Below are 24819 nucleotides of genomic sequence, written 5' to 3' on the forward strand. Positions count from 1 at the left end.
AATGGGGTCTGAGGATTAGATGGTGGAAATGTCACAATGGTAACTTCCTGGTTTTGATGCCTGTATTGAGTTATGCGGGAGGACGTGCTTGTTTGTAGGAAATTCAGGGGTAATGGGATATCCTACCTGCAACTCTCTCAAATGGTTCCAGAAAAAGAGCTATGGGAACGACTGGGTTAACTTAGTTTACACAGATGATCTTGGCCAAAAATCCACACGATCACGTTCATTATCTTCACCAACAAAGTGAACTGTCGTAAAGCATCAATTTTGTTTAATTCTGGGGTTAAATCTGGCCACGCTCTGAATCACTGACACTCATCTCTATGTTCACTTATGTCACAAGACTGTTATGGAAGTGAGTCAGCACTTTAAGAATACCTAAAGCGCTATCTAGAGTTCATCTTCCATAGCTTTCATCCACCAATTATTGTTCTTCCAGCTCAATTCACAAAGAGTATTTTAGTGACGGCACAAGTAGAAAGTGAAAAAAACGTAAGACTATATAAATTTAATCTTAAATGCCTAGATTTCTGAGCATTGGGAGGGAGAAACTAAAACTAAAAAAAGTAGGGATTACAAATTCTAATGCTGGCTTTACCAGACACTTGTTATGACCAGAAGAAGAGCGCTATATGTGTATGAAATGAGAGGAAAAAATATGGGATCTAGTAATCCAGTAATTGCTGGTATTAGCAAAGAGTAAATATTGCAACTTAGGAACGGCTGCACGTCTGTTTCTTTCCACAATTACTTAAATACTTTAAGAAATGGAAAGAAAGTACCTGAAACGTAACATGGGCACACTTCTACCTCTTTTCCCTCACAACCCCTCAAAAAACGGGAGGCTGTGTGATTTCCCCCAAAATCATTTATTCTTTTCAGCTGGTTATAAGACTTTAACTCCATTATACTAGAGATGAGAGTTTAATGATATTCAACTCACCAGTTAACCAAGCCTTTATCAAACTAAGTAGCAGAGGAGAATTCAATTCAGTAAATGGTCTTGTGGGCTGTTACCACATGCTGGGTATCAGAGGTTAACTAAGATTCATTCCATGCCCTTAGGGGGTTTCCTCTAATAGACAAGAAATAAGGTTCAAAAGAAGAATGAAAGACATGCTTCCTATACTAAATCTATTAAGCGAACAGAACTCTGAAACTATGGAAAACAGCTTTTCAAATTTTTTCATGTTTATGGGTGCACACATATCCAGATTTTTTAAAAACAGAAAAATTCAATTACCCTTTTGTAAAATTCAATTCAAAAAAATTCAATTACCCTTTTGTAACCCTTTTTATTTTTTTCATCATTCATGTCAACTAGTATACTTAAAAATAACTGTTTTTAATGAGCTGCAGGTATTCCACTATAAGGATGTATCAAAATTTACCTAACCAATACCCTGTAGCTAAATGCTCATGCTTTTTTTTTTTTAATTGGGGATCAGGGGAAATCAAGAAAACAGCTGCAGCTAACACTATTAACAGTTGTACATTTAGCTAAGATGCTCTATAAAACCATCCTAGGAGTTCATCTCCAATACATGTGGGTTTATAAAGTATCTTACAGAGGTATTCCAGTTAATTTATCAATCACACCAAATGCCGCCCCCCCACCGAAAACTCACTCCAAAAGGAACTTGAGAATTCTTATTACGCAATATATTTGTCCCTATGGGTCGGGTCCTAAACACTGCAATTACTGTGTCACTAAACACACACACACACACACACACACACAGACCCCATCACAAACTTCCAGAAAACAAGCCTTAAGGTCTTGATATCCTCCTCCCTGCTCCCTCCCTCTCCTGGCTACTGTGAATGCCCTACTCTAGGCCTTAATATTACTTTTATCCCCGAAGTGTTTGCACTGACCCTCTCTGACTTCGTTCTCTGGCCACTCCAAACAATCCTACACAATATTCCTATGTAAAACTTCCTAAAGAAAAATATAACCTCCCTGCCTGAAAAATTCCTAATCCCAGTTATTAAAGAATAGTGCCAATTTATTACTAACATTTTTGCTACTCAGTTTGGCCACTAACCCACCTTCCAATCTTAACTACTACTCTCTTGCAAATACCCTCCAGTCAAATCCTAGTAAAGCACTCAATTCTTTGAAAAGCCTCCAACTTCCTATCCTATTACATATGTTGTTCTCTCATCTGAAATGCACACGTCAAAGAACATCTAGATAATTAGAGATCTGGAAGGGACCTTAGGGATATCCTAGTCCACTCACCTTAATTTGCAAACTAGGAACTTCTGTCACTCATTCACCCAAGAGCCCAGAAACCTCCCATCCCAGCATCCTCAAGACACAGTGGTAACTCTAGTATGCCCGAGACCAATCCACCGGTTGAAATTTCCAGGTCTCATCTGTAAAGATCATGCTCTAGCAATTTGGCTTAGGGCCAGAACTCTTTTTTTTTTTTTTTTTTTTTTTTAAAACAAGCACTTCAGGTTATTCTTAAGCAAGGGGTCAAAGCTTCAGGCCATAATAAGAAAAGCACAGGAAAAAAGAAGACACTGAGTATATGTATAGCCTTGTAGCACTTAGCACATCATCTGACAATTTTCATTTCTGTCCCCATTTTAGAGCCTCCAAAAAACAGATACTCACTGCTACTTGTGCCGAATCCATAAATCTCAGTCCAAAATAGTCGCTTTCAATAAGGTCCAAGTGGTACATAATCTGATCAAACAGCTCTTGCCCTTTGGCTTTTTTCTGAAATGGCAAGAAAATAAATCAGTAAGTGACTTATAAGATCAACAAGTCTGAACTGAAGATGGTTTTAATTACACAAGATCTCTTAAAAAAAATAGTTGCAACACCAAGTATTACCATGTAGCCAGTTATGGGGAAGATACCATGGTTTTCCAATAAACCATTTAACGCCAAAAGAGAATTTGTGATCTATTATGTGCTTTTCTGGATAGTGTCACTTCCTATCAACAAACAAATATTACTGTGTACCCAACACTATGTGTAAGAAGAAACTCTTGTCAATTTTTAGGGTCCCTACTTTAAAGGAGCTTTATAATAACTGGAAAGAGAAAACAAGAAATCTTAGAACACTTAAGCACAAACTATGTGGAACGAACTATATCTGCCAGAGAAGAGAAGAGAGAGTCACTGAGACTAGAATCATCAGTGAAGACTTGAAGATCGGTCTTAACCTGGAAAGAATGTAGGGTAGGAAATAGCAAAAGCAGAAATGGAAGGTGGGAGGGAAAATGGACAGCGAGAAAACTACTGATAAACTCAGAAGACACCAAACTGGAGGGAGTCAGGGTGATAACAAAGAAGCTTGCGCAGAAAAAGCAGGTCGCAGAGTGTGCTCTCAGGACCCCTGAGGGATCCCCAGATGAAAGATCCACATGGTCCCAGGATTCTCCTCACGTACCCTCAATCAAAACAACATACTGCAACAGAGTGAATGCAGGAGCAGATAAGAGAATCTAAGTACTGGTCTATTAAATCAAGCATTAAAGAGACTGGCAAATAATGCTACTCTTCTCACTTAATTCTTTTGTTGTTTAGTAAGATAGTTATTTTCATAAAAATGTTACTTCTGTTAACCTATCAGGGGTATATTATTGCTATTTTTAAATTAACCAGTAAAGTTTTTCTTTAATTTTTCAGTTTTTTTTTTGGGGGGGGGCCACACCACGTGGCATGTGGGATCTTAGTCCCCAGACCAGGGATTAAACCCCCGCCCCCTGCAATGGAAGCGTGAAGTCTTAACCACTGGACCACCAGGGAAGTCCCTAATTTTTCAGTTTTAATTTCTAATATGGTAACTATCCATAAATATAACCTTTTAAGTAAAAGCACTGTTGAGATCCTCAATTTTCATATAATGTTGTATCCATGCCCCTCCCCCTAGTTTCAAATTATTTAGAATATTTCCCATAAAAAATGTAGATTTTTTTATTGAATCATCAATTTCTGCCTTTTAACTGACAACTTGATTATTTCAACTTGTCCACTGCTTCTTCTGCACTTTCTACATCCTTTCTATTTGATAAACTGTCATCCCTTTATCAAGACAGAACTTTACCAGGGCCGCATGCCCCCAATCTCCCCTCCACCCAATCCTCATCAGGTTTTATGGATATACCTCCTCTATTTTTCTTTTCTTTGGTCATGGCTAATTTTTTTTAAGACCACAACTTTACTTTGGTATTCAATCATTCTTTACATGTCTTACACATGTACATTACACACACCTAGCAGCATCTGCTAGATTTCTCTACTCATTTGAGTTTTTCCTCAAGAAATGTTTCCCATGTGGGACTTTATATGTAATCTTCTATGTTTGAGAATATTTTAATCATGCTCTTATACGTGAATGACAGTTGGCTGGATATAAAATTCAAGGTTCAAAGTTACTGTCAATACTATATTACTCAAAATACATTACTCTATCACTCAAAATATATTACTCTATCGTCTTCCTACAGTCTATGTTGCCACTGAAAAGCGTGGTGTCAATTTCAGCTTCCCCCCCCAACACTGTGCAGCATGTGTGAGATCTTAGGGATCAAACTTGTGCCTCCTGCAGTGGAAGCTCAGAGTCTTAACCACTGGACGGCCAGGGAAGTCCCGCATTCTTTTTTTTTTTGCGGTACGCGGGCCTCTCACTGTTGTGGCCTCTCCCGTTGCGAAGCACAGGCTCCGGACGCGCAGGCTCAGCGGCCATGGCTCACGGGCCCAGCCGCTCCGCAGCATGTGGGATCTTCCCAGACTGGGGCACGAACCCGCGTCCCCTGCATCGGCAGGCGGACTCTCAACCACTGCGCCACCAGGGAAGCCCCCTCATTCCTTTTTAAAGCTGAATAATATTCCACAGTATGTATACAGTCAGCCCTCCATGCGGCAGGTTCCGTATCCTTGGATTCTGGTATCTGCAGCAGGCTCTGGAACCAATCCCCCACAGACACCGAGGGACGACTGCAGGCCATTTTGTTTACTGATTCATCTGTTGATGAGCACTGGGTTGTTTCCACCTGTTGGCTACTGTGAATAATACTGCTGTGAACAGGGGTATACAAGTATCTGAGTCCCTGCTCTCCATTCTTTTGGGTACATACTTAGGAGTAGAATACTGTAATTCCATGTTTAACTTTTTGAGAAACCATCAAACAGTTTTCTGTAGTACCTGCACCATTTTACATTCCCACCACCAATGCACAGGGTTCCACTTTTTCCACATCCTCACCAACACTTGTTATTTTCTGGATTTTCTTTTTCTGTGTTGGTAACAGCCAACCCAATGGGTGTAAAAGGGTATCTCATGTGGTTTTGATTTGCATTTCCCTAATGCCTACTGATGTTAAGCATACTTTCATGTACTTACTGGCCATTTGCGTATCTTCTTTGGAGAAATATTTATTCAAATCCTTTTCCTATTTTTGATTTGACTTGCTTTTTTGCTGTTGAGTTGTAGAAGTTCTTTATATATTCTCTATATTAACCCATTATCAGATACACAATTTGCAAATATTTTCTCCCATTTTGTGGGTTGTCTTTTTACTCTCTTGATAGTGAGTGTCCTTTAATGCACAAAAGTTTTTAATTTTGATGAAGTCCAACTTATTTATTTTTTCTTGTGCTGTGCCTACGTTTTATTGTCATATCCAAAAAAACATTGCCAGATCTAATGTCATGAAGATCTTCCCCTATGTTTTCTTCTAAGAGTTTCATAGTTTTAGCTCTCACACTTAAAATTTTGTCATTCTGATTCTACACCCACTCTGATGTGTCCGTGTCTTCCTCACAACCAAGCAATTAACTCAGTCCTCCAACGAGACTGCGTGTCAGACAAACTCAATTCTCACCCTGTCTCCCTGGAGAGAGCATCAGGCTCCACCAGTTAAGAGCTCAGTCCCACAAGACTGCTCCCACTTCCGATGCCAATCGCAGGTCCAGATTGCTACTGGCTATTAAACAGCTTCTCATGACTCCCTCCTTGGCTTCAATTAACTTGCTAGAACAGTTCACAGAACTCAGGAAATCAGTTTACTCACTAGATTAACAGTTTATTACAAAGGATATCAGCAGATACAAATTATCAGCCAGATGAGGAGATACACAGGGTGAGGTCCCAAACACAAGAGCTTCTGTCCCAGTGGAGTTTGGGACCCAGCACGTGGAAGTGTCCTGGTTCACCAACCCAGAAGCTCTCCAAACCTGTCCTTCTGGGTATTTATGGAGGCATGACCGATTAAACCACTGGCCACTGGGGACTGAACTCAATCTCTGGACCCTCTTCCCTCCCAGCTGGGGTGGGGCTGGGGGTGCCAGCTTCCAACCTCCTCATCACATGGTGAGTCCCCCAGTCAACGAACCCCTATCAGTGGGTTACCTAAGGGCTTCGTTAACATAACAAAAACACTTTTAGGGCTCTCCTGACTTAGAAAATTCCAAGGGCTTTAGGAGCTCTGTGCCAGAAACAGGACAAGGATCAAATATATGTTTATTATAAATCACAATACCACAGTCGTCTTTGACCCATTTTGAGTTAATGTTTGTATATGGTGTAACCAATCCAACTTCATTCTTTTGCATGTGGATATTCAATTTTCCCAGCACCATTTGTTGAAAAGACTCTTCCCTCATTGAATGGTGTTAGCACCTCTGGAGAAGATCATCTGACCATGTATTCGAAGGTTTATTTCTAGACTCGCCATTCTGTTCCATTGGTCTGCATGTCTGTTTGTATGCTAGAACCACACTGTTTTGATTACTACAACTTGGTAATAAGTTTTCAAATCAGGACATGCAAACTCAACCTTTTACTTCTTTTTCAAGACTGTTCTGGCTATTTGGAGTCCCATGAGATTCCATATGAATTTTAGGATGGTCTGTCCAATGTGTGCAAAAAATGTTCTTGGAATTTTGATATGGAGTGCACTAAATCTACAGATCACTTTGGGTAGTACTGTCCTCTTAACAATATTAATCTTTCAATCCATGAACATGGGCTATCTTTTCTTTAGATATTCTTTCATTTCAGTAACGTTTTGTAGTTTTCAGTGTACATGTTTTCTGCCTCCTTGGTTAAACTTATCCCTAAGTATTTTATTCTCCTTGATGCTACAGTAAAGGAATTATTGTCTTAATTTCATTTTTGGATTGCTCACTACTAGTGTATAGATGTGCACTTGATTCTTGTTGGTTGATCTTGTATCCTGCAACATTTCTAAATTCTTTTTTTTTTTTTTTTTTTTTGCGGTATGCGGGCCTCTCACTGTTGTGGCCTCTCCGGTTGCGGAGCACAGGCTCCGGACGTGCAGGCTCAGCGGCCATGGCTCACGGGTCCAGCTGCTCCGCAGCATGTGGGATCTTCCCAGACCAGGGCACAAACCCACGTCCCCTGCATCGGCAGGCGGATTCTCAACCACTGTGCCACCAGGGAAGCCCTCTAAATTCTTTTATTAGCTCTAATAGTTTTACTGTGGAATCTTTAGGGTTTCCTACTTATCAGATCAAGTCATCTTGAACAGAAGTAATTTTACTTCTTCCCTTAGAATTTGGATGCCTATCATGTCTTTTTTTCTGCTTAACTGCTCTGACTAGAACTTCCAATACTTTGTTGAATAAAAGTGCTGAAAGCAGGCATCCTTGTCTTGCTCCTAATCTTAGGGGAATAGAGACTTATCTTCCATTTCTTAACTTTTCTCTTACGCTATTTTGTACTTTCTTCCCTCCTATGAGAAGAGTTCCTAAATATGATCTTCCCACTCACTAATTAGTCCTTTATTTTAAATTTGTCTCCTTATTTTGCTATATTCATTAGGATGAATAAGCTTCTCTGGATTATGTATAACAACAGAAAGCGGTCAACCCTAGTCTGTATCAGCTCCATTTAGCACTGAGAAATTAGTGGGAGTGTAGATGAGTCCTAGAGGAGAGGCCCAAGAATCAGAAAACCATAGTCAATCACTTCCCATTCAACAAACAACTTTTCGGGTCTGTGATTCACTCCCATTCCAAAGGGAAAGGGAAAGGAATACTAGATACATTCCTTTCATTATAATGTATCACTCCCTGAGAGTTTGATGGAAGAGGGGTAGGGAATTTAGGTAAAGAAATTTTAAGGGACTTCCCTGGTGATCCAGTGGATAAGACTTTGCCTTCCAATGCAGGCGGTGCAGGTTTGATCCCTGGTCAGGGAGCTAAGATCCTACATACCTCAGGGCCGAAAAACCAAAACATAAAGCAGAATATTGTAACAAATCCAATAAAGACCTAAAAAAAAAAAAAATGTCCACATCAAATAAAAGTGCTTCCCTGGTGGCGCAGTGGTTGAGAATCTGCCTGCCAGTGCAGGGGACTCAGGTTTGATCCCAGCCCGGGAAGATCCCACATGCTCTCATCCTCATCTTTATTTTGCCAAAGCATCATCTGCCAGCTTCTTGAAACATGGGAGCTGTGTTTTGAGAAAAGAGAGAATGGGCTTCTGCCAGCTGGGTAGCTGCCTCCTCAGAATAAAAATCTTTTCAAGGGTATGTACTGACTCCTTAATAGAGGCTAATTAGAGGCCAACCGATAGTGAACACAAGGTATTTGCAGGTTCCTGATGTTAATAATGCTCAATCTAACAGAAATCTGACATCTCAAAATGAGAATCTCCCAAAACATCTTAATTTGAAATTCAGGGATAGCATGAATATTTTTAAAACTTTCATCTGGAGTCCAGTCAGCATGAAAAAGAACTATACTGCTTCACGAAAATAAGTCTCAGACAAGAAGTAAATAAGTTAACTGCAGCATGTTGATCTCATAAAAATTTCAGATTCTAACCCAGAAATAAAATGCATCACTGACGAACTGCAAAATATGGTCTTGATAATATTATCCTGGGTGGGTGAACACCTGACTCAATCATAATTTTTAAAAATACCCATCTGTTACTATCAACCCTGGAAATGGTTCCTAAATCAGTTGGCTCTATCCCATTACGTTTCTTTTTTCTTGTTTTTAATATTGTCTCTACAGACTTCCCTGGTGGTGCAGTGGTTAAGAATCCACCTGCCAATGCAGGGGACATGGGTTCAACCCCTGATTCCGGAAGATCTCACATGCCATAGAGCAACTAAGCCCGTGTGCCAAAACTACTGAGCCTGCACTCTAGAACCTGCGAGCCGCAACTACTGAGCCCGCACGCCACAACTACTGAAGCCCACGTGCCTAGAACCCGTGCTCCGCTACAAGAGAAGCCACCGCAATGAGAAGCCTGCATGCAGCATCAAAGACCCAATGCAGCCAAAAATATATTAATTAATTTAAAAAAATATTGTCTCTAAAAAAATGTTTTATCGAAGTATAGTTGATGTACAATATTATATGTTACAAGTGTACAATATAGTGATTCACAATTTTTAAAGGTTATACTCTATACTTATTATAAAATATTGGCTGTATTCCCTGTGCTGTACAATATATCCTTGTAGCTTGTTCATTTTATACAGTCATTTGTACCTCTTAATCCCCTCCCCCTAACTTGCCCCCTCCCCGCTGGTAACCACTAGTTTGTTCTTTATATCTGTGAGTCTGTTTCTTTTTTGTTGTATTCACTGATCTGTTTTATTTTTTAGATTCCACATATAAGTGATTATCATACAGTATTTGTCTGTCTGTGACTTATTTCACTTAGCATAACACCCTTCAAGTCCATCTGTGTTGTTGCAAAAGGCAAAATTTCATCCTCTGTAAAGCTGAGTGGTATTCCATTGTATATATGTACCACATCCTCTTTATCCATTCATCTGTTGATGGACACCTGGGTTGCTTCCATGTCTTGGCTATTGTAAATTGTGCTGCTATGAACACCGGGGTGCACGTGTCTTTTTGAGTTAGTGTTTTTGTTTCTTTCCCATTCCATACTCTCTTAAGGGTTTTTCATTTCATTACGCACTTAGTAAATCACAGGAAATAACATTTTTGACATAATATATCATTCAATTCTATTCAACAATTACTGGACAGACAGCTATTACGCACTAGCTGCTAGAGGCATATAGATGAATATGTGTACATACTTCCTGTCCTCAAGCAGTCACAAGGTTCTTACTAAGAATAAAATGATACACAACTAGTTTAAACACAATAAATATGAACGTTATCCTTGCAGTATCGACAAAATGCTAAGGAAATGAGGGTGAGTTAAGTCTGCTTAAAACTAGTAAAGCCTTCAGAGGAATTTGTATCTGAAATTGGGCCTGGAAGGGCTGATACAACTCTGCCACCTTAGGTAAAAACAAAATGAAGAAAGATATGAAGTCTTGACAGTCTACGGTGGGGTTGAGGACAGAGACAGACTCGAGGCAGGAAGGAGTTAGAAAACAAAGTGGCAGAAGCTGCCAATGTGATTATTCCTAAAACTGCAGAACAGAATGTCACTCTCATCCTTAAAAAATTACTCCTCTTCCTCTACAGATTAAAGTGCGAATTCCAGGACATAAACAGTCTTTCCTACTGTTCCTTGCTCACTCTTACAGCCTTATCTCCTGTCACTCCAGCATTTTCACCTGCTTACAATTTCCCTAGTAAGTCATACCTCTGAGCCTTAGCAAAATGCAGTTCTTTCTGCTCAGAACGTCCTTTAGGTCTCCAATGAACTCTGACTTCAAGAATGAGTACATCTATGTTACCTTCCAAAAAGCCAGACCCTGAATCCTCCTTCCTGTGCTACTTTGTACCTATAATTCCAGTTAGTATAAACCCTATTGCATAGGCACAGAGTTGTAAAATAGTCTACCATATCTGGGAAAAGAGTAAGAAGGTCCAGTGTGGCCACAGTGTGTAGAATAGGGATGTGAAATCCCTGATCCAAGGGTCGACATCCTATTCATTTTCATACACCCTCTCATCTTGCAGCTACTGAATACGAACCAAGCAGGAAAAAAAAGTGAAACAAAGATCCACACAGCTCTGGCAAATGACAGTTTCATTTTTCAGTTAAATCTAGACCAGTGCTTGCTATTTATATTCTTTTCTTTCCTAACAAATTCCTCTAGGTCACCACCTCATTCAGACACAGTCCTCACTTCATAACCTCTTTTGAGGAAAATTAAGACCATCAAGAGAGCATCTTCCCATTACTCTTCTATCTTTCTCAGCATAAGATGGTATTCCTCCTAGAACGTTCCTCCGATCATTTCTACCTGTGTATGTAAAACCATTTCGACAAACTCAGACCTCCCCTCTCCAGCCATGCTCTAGCTGCCGTGCTCTTTTCTTTCTTCCTTGCCAAATCTCGCGTGTCAATCCCCCGTTTTCCCTTCATGCACTCCCTCGGACTACTAAACAATATTTATTAAGCACCCACTGGGTACAAGGGACTATAAGAGACCCAAAAAATATAAGACTGTCCCTAATAATTCCTTTGAACCTTCTGAAATATGGCTGGAAAGACATCCCACTGAAGCTCTTTTCCCCACCTCGTCCCTTTGCCCCTTCTCCACATGACAGCCGACCACCCTCTCCTGACCTTCCCCACAATCAACATTACCCTCTACACCAGAGCGAGAATTATATGTTACTCATTTCTAATCTCCGTTCTCCCCATATCCATGTACAAAGCATTTCTTCCACTGCAAACTCACAGCCACAGTTATCCTGCAGCCCCATCATCTTGTGCCTTTATCACTGTCGTCTCTTACTTGTTTTCCCTGTAATGAATCAAGCATATCACCTTTAAATCAAAGCTCTATGTCATTCGTATCATGTTTCTTAACGACTAAAAAAACTTTAAGTGGAATAAAACACAAGTATACAAAAATCCATGCATTCTTAAACAGCTCTGAGATATAAATCACACACAGCACTCACCCATTCAAAGTATATAATGCAAAGGTGTATTCACAGATATATACAACCATCCCCACAATTAATTTTAGAAAATCTTCCTCACCTCAAAAAGAAACCTCACATCCTTCAGCTACTGGCCCCAACCACCCTTCACACCATCCCCTCGGTGCCCACCCATCTGCCCTAGGCAACCCCCAATGTCCTTTTTTTTTCCCCTTTGGATTTCTCTATTCTGGACTTTCATGCAAACGGAATCACATACTATATGGTCTTTTGTGACTGGCTTCTTTCACCTAGCATAATGTTTTCGAAGTTCATCCATGTAGCATGTATCAGTACCATTTCCTTTACGGTCAAGTGCTGATAGTATTCCATTATACAGATATCACACATTTTGTTTATCCATTCATCTGCTGACACTTCCCTGTCTGGGCTGCTTCCACCTTCTGGCTATTCAGAATGATGCTGCTATGGACACCTGTGTACAAGTTTTTGTGTAAATGTGTTTCCGATTCTCTTCGGCATATACCTAGAAGCGGAACTGCCAGACTGTTTTCCAGAGCAGCAGCTGGACCACCTTAACATTCCTGCTAAAACACGTAAGAGGGTAGCTTTCTCCACATCCTCATCAACACTTGATATTACCTGGCATTTTTATTTTAGCCCTCCTAGTTGGTGTAAGGCAGTATCTCATGTTTTTTATTTGCATTTCTCTGACAACTAATGATGTCAAGCATTTCATGTGCTTCTGGGTCATCTGCATATCCTATTTGGAAGAAAGTCTACTCAGATCCTTTGCCCATTTTTAAATTGGGTTATTTGTCTTTTTATTATTGGGTTCTAACAATTTTTCACATGTTCCAGTTACTTACCAGATATATAATTTTCAAATACTTCCTCTCATTCTGTGAGAGTCTTTTCACTCTCCTGATGGTGTCCTTTGAGGCACAAAGGTTGTAATTTTGATTAAGTCCAACTTATTTATTCTTTTGTTGTTCATGTTTTTGGTGTCATATCCAAGAAACTGGTATCAAATCCAAGGTCATGAAGATTTATCCCTGCATTTTCTTCTAAGAGTATTAGAGTCTTTTGTTTAGGACTTTGATCCATTTTGAGTTAATATTTGTATATTTAGGAGTTAAGGGTCCAACTTCATTCTTTTGCATGTGGCTACTCAGTTCTAGCACCACTTGTTGAAAAGACCATTCTTTCCGTCATCGAATGGCTCTGGCACCCTGTCAAAAATCAACTGACCATAGATGTGTGGGTTTATTTCTGGGTTCTCCGTTCTGTTCCACTGGTCCTTGCGCCAGCAAAGCACACCATCTAGATTACTACTGCTTTACAGTTAAGTCTTAAACCTGGGAAATGTGAGTCCTACGACTTTGTTCTTTTTCAAATATTGTTTTGGCTCTTCTGGGTCCCTTGCAATTCCATATGAATTTGAAAATCAGCTTGTCAATTTCTACAACTAAATCAGCTGAAATTCTGGTGGGGATTATGTTGAATCTATAAATCAGTTTTGGGTATACGGCCATCTCAACAATGTTAAGTCTTACAATTCGTGAACACAGGATGTTTTTTCAGTTATTTTAAGATACAGTGGTCTATATAATTTAAAGATTTCAGCATCTGTATCAGCAAAGTAGATGTATAAAAATTATTATCTAATGGTTAATCAAATATTTCCCATTAATTTAAAACTTGGGAGACGCAGAGTTTTACAACACACGCTATTTACTAAACAATACTAAGCTCATAAATCGAAGGAGTTACTATGGCATTTCCAAAGAGAAAGTTTAAAAACCAGATAATTAGAAATTTCTACCTGATGCCTTGCCTTTATCATTTACTGAAAGGCACTCTCACTACGTTAATTCCTTAAAAAAAAGGAAGTAGAAGGTATTTAAATTCCTCCCCAATCCTGAGAGGAAAGGAGAACCGAAGAAAGAAAATGACCATTACTACTAAGTATATATTAATTTGAAGTATATAAACCTAGATTTCTCTACTTAACTACAGATAATCCTTTGCATATTGCCTGGACTATCATCTGAGTTCCATGCTGCTTGCCACGATCAATACTGACGCTAAGCGCAATGGGAAGTAAGTATGTGATTCATTCAATTTCTAAGGTCAACTCTAAATCTTCTTTCAGAGTCATACTAGACTGGCTGAGAAGCTAAATCAAAAAAAGGGAAAACCTGGAGTTCCCTGGTGGCGTGGTGGTTAAGAATGTGCCTGCCAGTGCAGGGGACATGGATTCAAGCCCTGGTCTGGGAAGATCCCACATGCCGCGGAGCAACTAAGGCCGTGCACCACAACTACTGAGCCTGTGCTCTAGAGCCCGTGAGCCACAACTACTGAGCCCGTGTGCCACAACTACTGAGCCCATGTGCCTAGAGCCCGTGCTCTGCAACAAGAGAAGCCACCGCAATGAGAAGCCCGTGAACTGCAATGAAGAGTAGCCCTCGCTTGCTGCAACTAGAGAAAGCCCGTGTGCAGCAACAAAGACCCAACGCAAAAATAAATAAATAAATAAATAAGTTTGTATTAAAAAATTAAAGAAAGAGAGAAAACGTTTTCTTCCCAGATATTACTATTCTTCTGGCCATTTTCTTTAGTAAGGCAGTTTAGCTGGGAGGGCAATGCCCATTTTATATCCACGCAAGCATCCAGAGTTACCTTATTAACCTGAGGATTTTCCCCTGCGGAGCTGAAAAGGCAACTGCTCTGGTTGCACAGAGACAAATGTAAAAATCCTGGCTTTTTCGCTGCAGCTGTGTGTGTGCAAGGCGGGCTAACATTTCTGGCCTGATGGAGTATCACACATGCCCTCACTGAGCACACCAAGCAAGGGGAAGCATTCTAAACCAGTCACTAGCCATTTATTCTACTTTCCTGGTGTCAGCTTCTCCATCAACACCCTCGAGACTTCATACTTCCAACATTAGGTAATAAGAAACTTCCTTCCACTCTCCTACACAGCAATCTCAAGCTTTTCACCACATACCTAAGCATATTTCAGTGGAACAGTACACAGAACTCTTTTGAGATACTTATCAAATAAATGAATATGAAAACTACCCTCACAAAGAAGCACATATTGGAACATCAGACAATCCCTCAAGAAGCCCTTACAGGAAGAAAATTTAAATGCATTAAAGTCTTTCAGAATCAAAAACCCTGAAAATGCCCAGTCTAATGTACAAATATAATAAATACTCAAAAAGATGACTTCAAAATACTTCAAGATATCCTGTCTTAATTTTATCATATTCCATTATTTTAAAAACGTAAAATGTACATACCTAGTACATTTTAAATTATTCAGTTAATCAGAATATTCGTTCAAACAAACTACCCAGTCCCTTCATCTCTCGCTCTGCGAGTCTAAGGCCGTCCACGGCTCGTCCGACCATGCACCACTGCAGCACCCAGGCTACCGCTTCGCGCTAAGCGTTCTTTAATTGCATTTTGGGTGAATGAGTGTGCACTAAAGAGAGTCTGTAGGGAGGGAAGACACTGTGGAACATTCAATGACATCTCAAATTGCACATTTTACAGCTTAGTCACGTAAACCTTTTAATACAGGGCAAAGACATGAGAAAGAGATTTGGTATTAGCAAACAGCTCAGAAAGAAGCTCCACAGCCCCCAAAGAGCTACCTCCCCTCCCCTCAAAAAAAGAGACCTGCAAGGAATAAGTTAACTCCTTTCAGATATACTGGATTGTTTCACACTGTGAGTTGTGATTATTCATAACTGCAAAAAAAAATCTCCCCAAAATGTGAATATAATTACAACATCCAATCTTGAAATAAAGATTACAGTGTCTGGAAAACCTACCCTGCAAACTATTTGGGAACAAGGAGATGGGCAGGCAGAGCTGAGGGGTATGAACAAAGCCCTTTTCCTCACTTCAGTCCATTAAAACGTCTACAAGCGCACCGAAGTGGGCAGGAAGTATTTGTTTTGAGGAAAGTGAGGAGTGTTTTGAAAACTACAAAAAAATACAGAGAACTAAATGTCTTACGGTATCCACGTAAGTATCATTATCGTCCCCAAAGATCCTCACCGCTTTAATAACTGCTCAACAAGGACTGTGAGAAAGCCCCGGGAAGCACACGGCACACTGCCACCATGGAGAACACACGAACACACACACAGAGGACTCACACCAGCAAATGCCCTAACATCTGAAAGTTCCAGTGAAGTGCCTCTAATTCCAGAGAAGTCCCAGCGCTCCAGCTATCGAAGGCCACCTGATCCATGCACCTGTGCGGCGGGCGTGGATCCCACCTGCCCAAGTGACCTGACCCCCCCCCGCCCCTCCCCGCAGCTCCAGAGAAGCACATGACCTCAGCACGAACATGCGTCAGCAAACTGTACCGGCAAGTCCACGCTGACATCGGTCCCGTCCAGGAGGGACACTCGGCAGGTGATGACGGCCCTCGCGTCCCCGGCCGCAGGGATGTGCGTGGCTGCACGCTGAGCCTCGCGGAGCCGGTCCCTCTCGGCCTGTCTGCGCATCGACCGGCGGCCGAGCGTTCTGCGGAAGAAGCTCAGCATTTTGTCACTGCAAAAGACAGGAAAGGGTGTCAGAGGTCTCCCGCAATTGGCCGTCAGACAAATGGTGTAATTTAGTAAAATTCTGTGGACACTAGGAGAGACGTTATTAAAAGAGCATCTGGTCAAGTAAATTTGAAAAAAATATTATTCATACTGGCTACTTCAGCTGAGTTTTTAAAGACCTTAACCTAAAATAGGGCTACGGCTCACAGCACTTCTAAACTTTCTGGACTTTTTTGTAAGGAGCTAATCTGGTAAGAGAAGGGCTAACATTTATGAAGTTCAACAGGTCTTTTGGGCCAGTAATTTCTATGTACAACAGCCAAATACCCCTACAAACGTTAGGAGACGATGCCATACACTAAGGTGCCCTTTGATAATAACAACCATCCTAAGAAGTTCCATTTCTTCTCTGGCCAGATTAGCTATTATTAAGTAGCAATTTAAAATCTGTAATAAAATATTTGATAAAAACTTATATTTGAAATAGATGATTATTTTTGTATTTTTACTATGAAATTTCTATAAATTTAATAGTAATTTATAAGTTACTATGAAATTTCAGATAGCTTTTCCGTTTACAAAGCCCTCATACGGAACGTGTGGCCCCAGTCTCCTTCTCCCCAGGTTTCTTTTCGGGCATTGCTCCCTTTGCACCTTGCTGGCCAGTCTCATTTCAGCGGCCTGTCAAAGGTCACACTTGTCACCGCAGACTTCTAATGCCCTATGTCAGAGAACCCCTCCTAACTCCAGTTAACTTAAGTCCCCCTAACCCTCCCCTGAGGAATATTCTGCCATCTAAAGAGTCAGTCACTCCCATCATCACACTTTCACTGAACCTTGAAAATGTTTTTCTGCCTCACTAATCAGATTTTAATTATTCATTTACATGTCCATCCCTTTATTGTAAACTCCCTTTTAAAATTTTTAAAAAAATTTTACTTACTTATTCATTTATTTATTTTTATTATTTATTTATTTACTTAGCTGTTCCGGGTCTTAGTTGCAGCATGCACACGGGGATCCAGTTCCCCCACCAAGGATCAAACCCAAGCCCCCTGTGTTGGGCGTGTGGAGCCTTATCCACTGGAACACCAGGGAGGTCCCTACTGTAAGCTCCTTGAGGACACAATTCCTACTTTGAACAGGTAGCCACCCAGCACATTTCATCATCAGGTACAATAAACGTTTAGTAAATAATCTTACTGGGTACTCAGAAAAACTCCCCAAATAATATTGTCTTATTTTGATAAGCAAACTAAGGGTCAAAGAAATTAAACCACTGATGAAGTCCATTATTTAGTAAATATTGAAGACAGAGGCTCAAACTCTGATTTTCTGACTCCAAATCTTGGTCTTTCTACTACATCATAGGACTATTCATGCAAAACTCACATTATACAGATAAGAAAGAAATTATCAAAGATCACAGCTAAAAAGATGCTGAATGAAGATACAAACATAAAACACACAGGATGAATTTGTTTCTTAAAACTTAATTCAGCATATTCAAGAAATAAATTGCAAAGGGGTAAAAAAAAAAGGAGTTGCAAAGGAAATTGCAGATTCAAAGAGACTTAAAACACATATCAAAAAATCACCATGTGTGGGCCTACTTTTAGATCCTAATTCAACTAAAAATTCTTTTAGGTTGTCAGATGTTATCATTGAGGGAAGCTAGGTGAAAAGTATGGGAACTCTGTACTACTGTAACTTCAGCATAAGGCTAAAATTATTTCAAAGTAAAATATTTTCCCAAGTCACGCATTTGTTATTATACACATAACTTATAAGGAGTCTAGTGTAACCAGCTGATGCTGTAAACTAGATAGATGCGTTTGTAAACATGATAAAAGTAAAAGCTGAAGTGTTAAAATAAATAACATATTTTTTAAAAATTCAGTAGCTATCAATTGAGAATTACAGCCTCATTTTACACGTACGCATACTCCTATGTAATCAGATAAACTGGCCAAACCATGACAGCTGTCATCGGAACTTCCTAAGGACACAACTATACACACACACATCTGAACACTAACTGGATTGTTTATGATAATCAAGGAAGTACTGCCAACTTTCTTTTGGATAAAACAGTGGTTTTAAAGATATGTTTTACAAAGAAAGTCTTTATCTTTTAAAAATACATACTGAAAAATTTATAGAAGAATGATGTGATGTCTAGTATTCACCTCAAAATAATACAAGGAAGGCAGTTAAGCGGGAAGAGAGAGGACACAAATTGGCCAGATAACTGGCCAACAACTGTTGAGGCTGATGGGTACATGAAGGCTAATTATATTCTTCTGACTACTTCTGTATATGTTGAATTTTTCCATAATAAAAAGTTTTTTCTAAGGGAAAAAAAGTTCAAAGTGAAATGCAACCTTATGGTTCCTAGGAAGTACGTGAATTATAAAACAAGTTTTCTTTCACCTCACCCTACACCTTAAAAATAGACTCACTGGACTTCCCTGGTGGCGCAGTGGTTAAGAATCCGCCTGCCAATGCAGGGGACACGGGTTCGAGCCCTGGTCCGGGAAGATCCCACATGCCGCCGAGCAACTAAGCCCGTGCACCACAACTACTGAGCCTGCTCTCTAGAGCCTGCGAGCCACAACTACTGAGCCCATGTGCCACAACTACTGAAGCCCGTGAGCCTAGAGCCCGTGCTCCGCAATAAGAGAAGCCACCGCAATGAGAAGCCCGCACACGGCAAGGAGTAGCCCCGCTCACCGCAACCAGAGAAAGCCTGCGTGCAGCAACGAAGACCCAACGTAGCCAAAAATTAATTAATTAATTTAAAAAAATAGACTCACCATACAAGCAGAGTTAACCTGCTAAAGAAAAACACAACTTCTTTCTTATTTATAATTTTAATAATTATGTACTTTGAACTATGAAACTCCATGCCACAAATAACATGTTCTTTTATAAAAGAATATGAAAGCACTTACATGAAAACAAATTTCAGATGGACTAAAGACGTAAAAGAAATGAGTACTAGAAAAAAACAAATGTTAGGGTGAAATTCTGCAAAAAAATTCTTGAAGGACTAATAGGCAGTTTAATAAAGAACTTTCAAAAATTGTGAAGATAAACAACCCAGAAGAGAAAGAATAGACAAGATATGAAGAAACAAGGTCTCAAAGATGACATGCAATAAAAATATTCATTACAGGGCTTCCCTGGTGGCGCAGTGGTTGAGAGTCCGCCTGCCGATGCAGGGGACACGGGTTCGTGCCCCGGTCAGGGAAGATCCCACATGCCGCGGAGCGGCTGGGCCCGTCAGCCACGGCCGCTGGGCCTGGGCGTCCGGAGCCTGTGCTCCGCAACGGGAGAAGCCACAACAGTGAGAGGCCCGTGTACCGCAAAAAAAAAAAAATTCATTACAAAGATGTTCAACCTCACCAGTAACCAAGCAAATCCAAATTTAAAAAATAAGATACTGTCTATCATTTAAAAGACCCTAGATACCCAGCGCTGAAAAGGGTATGTGAAAAACACTCACTCTCACACCATGTCCCCCTGGAGGAAGAAGTCAGCACACAATGAGAAATGTTAACGTGCATACCCTTTCACCCAGCAGTCCTATGTCTAGTAGGACAGACTAAAGAAATGTCCCGTATGTGCTCCAAGTTACGGAAACAAGAATTTTCAGGGCATGATTAAGACAGCTTTAAATACTTCTATCAACATGCAAGTAGTTAAATGACGGTTCAGACAATGGCATACGACACAGTACAGTTGACACAGACACTGACGAAATCTACAAGTGAAAAATGAAATCAGAAAAAGGAACACAGTTTACTCCACACTGGGGTGGGGCGCACACATATACATATTCTTACACCTTGTCCACACACAAAAGCACGAGAAGGACATGCGCACTTCAGCAAGGTTATCTCTGGAGAGGGTCCTGTGGAGGTTCTCAGTTCTTGCATAATACCAGCATACGAACACGCCCGAAGTTTAATAAATGTATTGCCGACCGGTTCTCCCACGTCCACCCTCCCCAGCCCCCTCCTTCGAGCCGCAGCAGCGGATTCTGAGCGGCCACCCCGCCGACCCCTGTGAAGGACCCAGCGTTCCCGGCCTCGCTCCCAGCCGCCGGGGCCCTCGGGCGCCCACCCCCGCGTTCGCCCCACTCGGGTCAGGCTTCCACTCAGCCCAAGAGCCCGCAAGTGCCGCCTTTCCCCCAGCTGTTCCGGCTTTCTGGGTGCCCTCTCCACGCCAGCTCCCCGACCCTCTCCTACTTCGCACGGCCACCTTCAGACGGCTGCTTGGAAGTGTCTCTTCCTCAGAAAAGCATCCCGTGCCGCCTGAGTTGGGTCTCCTTGCAGCAGCCCTAGTCCGCTCTTTGTAACACTCGAGAGACCTGCAATTAAATGCCACGCCGTCTGTCCATTTTACTGGGTGTTTCCCCCACTAAGCCACACACAAGGACAGGGACCCAGTCCGACTCGCTCCCCACGGCGGCCCAGCCAGCACGGCAATACGCGCATCACGCGCTGCGTAAAGAGCTTGTCCGAAATAATACAACGGGATTTCGGGGTGGTAGGGTTTTGCCTATTTCTTACACAGTAGTTTTGAATCCATCACGTCTAACTTCTCAGCTGTGAACTAAGGCGGGCTTCCTTTGCAACCGGAAACATGCAAACTCAAGTCGTCCGTTTACCACCTAACTGAAGTTTTGGTTTTTTTAAATACACACCTAAAACTCAAAAGTCTGCCGTGACTCGTGTACACTCTGCTACGTGAGCGGTGGCCACAGTCCTCGGTAGGCAACTGCTCCCCCCCCCCAAGGAAAGAGCGCCCGCTTGCAGCCGGTGAGGAGCGCTCCCGGGACGCCTCCCTACGCGCCGGCTCCCGCACCGGCTTTCTGGCTCAGCAGAAACCCTAGTCGACCAGGGTCAGGCTTACTCACCACCACCAGGGGACTGACACCCTCCCTCCCAGTGATCCCAGCACAGAGAGCGTCTGCAAGGGAGGCCTTCAGCAGACGGAGCAAACAGGTCGTTTTCTAAAGAACGAGGAGAAAACCCTGCCAACCAGCGCCTGTGAAACCATCCACTGTGTCAGTAGGACAGCAACGGAGCGACGGGAAGCCTTCCCCCAATTCTGGAAAAAACACGTAATATCCACTTAAAACGCTGCCAAACGCTCTAAAAGACTTGGGTGTGGTTGCTCTGACGGCAGAACCGTAAGGGCAGGTACCACCGAAGCCGACCCCCCGGAGGCCGGCGTCCGGGCCGGCCGCGAGGGGGGGGTGTCCCCGGAGCCTCCTTCCCCACCCCCACCCCGGGACACCTGCCGGTCCGCCCCCGGAGCGACTCAGCCCACCGCGCTCGCGACGGGCCCGCGGTGCGTCCCGGAGCGGCCACGTCCGCCCGCAGGTGGACACCCGGCCCGGCCCGGCCCGGCCTCCCTCCCTCCGCGCCCGGCCCCTCGGCCGCCGCCCGCCCGCCCCTCACGCCGGGCGGCCCGAGGGTCCCGGGCGAGGCCGCAGCCCCAGCGCCGGCGAGGAGGGCGTGAGGAGCCGGGCGGGCGTTCCGCTTACCTGGTGGCGACCACCCGCGGCCACGAGAGGGGAGAGAGACCCACGCGAGGCGCCAGGGGTCGGCTCCGGGGAGACGCCGAGAAATGGCGGCCAGAGGCGCGCCCACCGCACTAATCCCCGCAGACCCCGGCCGCCGGCCCGCCCCTTAAAGCCCTTAAGCTCCGCCCTGGGGGCGGGGAACGCCTCTCTTAAATGGGCAACGACACCGCCCCGGAACTTGCGGGGCGGGGAGATGCTCGGGTTAAAGCGGCGATGCCGACCAGGCGGGAGCTCTGGTGGCTGGTTTAAAGCGGCTCTGCCCAAGCCCGGTACCCGGGGGGTGCGCGCCCGCCGCTTAACCTGCGGACGGAGGTGACGCTAGGTCATGCTGTCAGTCCTTCAACAAGTTGATTCACGCGGCAAATATTTACTGCCCGGCTGTATTCTAGTGGGGACAGAGACGGTGAACAGATGCATGAAGAACGGTAAGGCAGCGGACGGGAAATAGGAGATTTCTATTTAACAGAGAACGTGGCATCCTTTCTCCGTACAGAGACTTCAGGTCAGTGCCCGCGATGGGCCAGGGTGTGTACTGGGCAGCGGAGATACGGCGGGTAAACAGGACACACGAAGAGACCTCATGCGCCTTCCGAGCTGGCAGGAGAGACAGAAAGTAAGTGACATCGGTTAGTAAGATTCAGTACCAACTATTAGTATTCGTGGTTAGAGCTGGGCACTGGGGTTAGGCCCTGCTAAGTGACAAAGAGAAAGCTAGAAGGGGGACAGGGCCAGAGTGAGGACTGGTGGTCTTACACAGACCCGCAGGGAAGGAGGAGGGTCTCCTTGGAGTGAAGGCCTGAACGAGGTGAAGGCGCGCCCCTGCTGGGCCCGGCCTGCTCAGTAGAGCGAGGTGCCTGGGGGCGGGGGCAGAGGGAAGGGCCGCGGGGGACCGAGACGACAAGTCAGAGAGGACAGGGCCCAGCTGAAGGGGCTCCGGGGCCCTGGGCAAAGCTCCGAGGGCTTCAGTGGAGGACCTGCTGGCTGAAAGCAGAAGGACCCTTCCTAGGGTTTGGCGCTGCCCCTTTGAACCCGCACCACCCCAAGCCCTCTCCGTCGTCTGGGGAGACACATCTGGGGGCTGCGGTGCCACAGGAGCTGGGGTTGCCCAAAGGCCTTCACTCGTCCGTGTGGCATCTCAGCTGGGGTGGCTCTTAGCAGCAGCTGAGTTCTCTTGGGCGTCTGGAGTAGGGTAGTTGAAGTGGCTGGAGCCCCTCAAAGAGTGAGAACTGAAGCTCCAAGGCCTGTAAGGGCAACGCCCAGAAGTCACACGCTGTCACTTTCGTTGCGGGTTACTGATTAAAGCGAGGCAGAAGGCCAGGCCCGTTTCAAAAGGGGCGGAAACAAGATTCCACCTCTATTGTTTTTTCTTTTAATAGTATTAAAGTAGAGAAGTTTCCTTTCTCTACTTTTTAAAAATAGCTTTATTGAGATGTGATTCCTCCATTTAAAGTGTACACGTCAACGATTTTTGCGTATTTACGAAGTCGTGCAGCCATCACTACAATCTTAATTATAGCCACTTTCATCACTTCTTCATGGGAGGAGCAGCACGGATGTACAGGGATGAGAGGAACTGCTGGTGGTCATCTTTGAACTTTAGCTCAATAAAAAAGCAATGACACAGCCATAAAAAAGAATGAAATAATGCCACTTGCAGCAACATGTATGCGACTAGAGATGATCATACTAAGTGAAGTAAGTCACAAAGAGACAAATACCATATATCACTTATATGTGGAATCTAAAATATGACACAAACAAACTTATCTACGAAGCAGAAACAGACTCACAGACTTGTGATTGCCTAGGGGGAGGGGCTGAGGGAGGGATGGACTGGGAGTTTGTGGTCAGCAGATGCAAACTATTATATAGAGAATGGATAAACAACAAGGTCCTACTGTAGAGCACAGGGAACTCTATTCAACATCCTGTGATAAACCATCATGGAAAAGAATATGAAAAAGAATATATATATATATAACTAAGTCACTTTACTGTACAGCAGAAATTAACACAACATTGTAAATCAACTAGACTTCAATTTTTAAAAAAAGCAGTGATGACAATGATGCTGACACGGGGGTAGGGAAGTGTGGCTTATGTATAGATGGAACAATAAAGGGCCACAGGGTGAAGCTGGGTGATAAGTACACTCAACTATTCTGTCCATTTTATGTACAGGTTTGAATTTTTTCCATAGTAAAGAGTTAAAAAAAAAAAAAAAAAAAAAAAAAGAACCAGCTCTCTGGGCCAGGTACCCCGTGGAAACCCTTCAGGTCTCCCTGGGGTTAGGTTACCCTGTTTGAGAACGGTCTGGTCTTGAGTGCCACGCGCCCAGTCTATCAGGGCTGAGAGCTGTATTGTACTTTTCCTGTTTCCTGACCCACAATGGAAGCAGTTTCTCTCAGTGCTTCTAAACCAGCGTCCTTGTCCTAAGTTGTCGCCTAGCACACCACTTTAGAGGAACCGTCCTCTGCTCCGTCCTTTTTTCTACCTCGGTCAAGGGTGAGGTGGGGTGAGAGAAATAGGTTGAGAAATATGGTTATAGGCTGAAGGAAGTATGACGTCTTGGAGGATGCAAGCTAAGGGCCTAAGCCATAGGAGGTTGTTTGTGCTCTAATCATGAAAGATTATTCCTCCTAACAATTCATCCTCTCCCCCAGGCATAGACAGCCTCTGCAGCATTCTTGTTTTGCGGTGAATTAGCCCTCTAACTGCCTTCCACCAGAGACAGAAGTCTCTCTCCTTGGACACAGCTGAATTGTTATAATGCACTTGGCTGCAAGTAATAGAAAATACAATTAACTGTAGCTTAAAAAAAT

The 24819-nt window shown here is 43.0% G+C and overlaps 1 protein-coding gene across 2 annotated transcripts in view; it reads right to left on the reverse strand.

The window, feature by feature from the left end:
* EPB41L5 (erythrocyte membrane protein band 4.1 like 5) overlaps positions 1–22097 on the reverse strand; it is a 146487-nt gene extending 124390 nt beyond the window's left edge. For both annotated transcript variants that reach the window (XM_081243129.1, XM_081243128.1), the window contains exons 1-3: positions 21959–22097; positions 16219–16405; positions 2630–2734 (exon numbers count right to left, since the gene is read on the reverse strand). In XM_081243129.1, the coding sequence (XP_081099255.1) occupies positions 2630–2734; positions 16219–16398 (285 nt within the window). In that variant the 5' untranslated portion in view covers positions 16399–16405; positions 21959–22097. The remainder of the gene's footprint in view (positions 1–2629; positions 2735–16218; positions 16406–21958) is intronic.
* Between the last annotated feature and the right edge of the window lie 2722 nt (positions 22098–24819).

Source organism: Mesoplodon bidens (assembly GCF_964165515.1).
Source record: "Mesoplodon bidens genome assembly, chromosome: 8".
Classification (NCBI taxonomy): Eukaryota; Metazoa; Chordata; class Mammalia; order Artiodactyla; family Ziphiidae; genus Mesoplodon; species Mesoplodon bidens.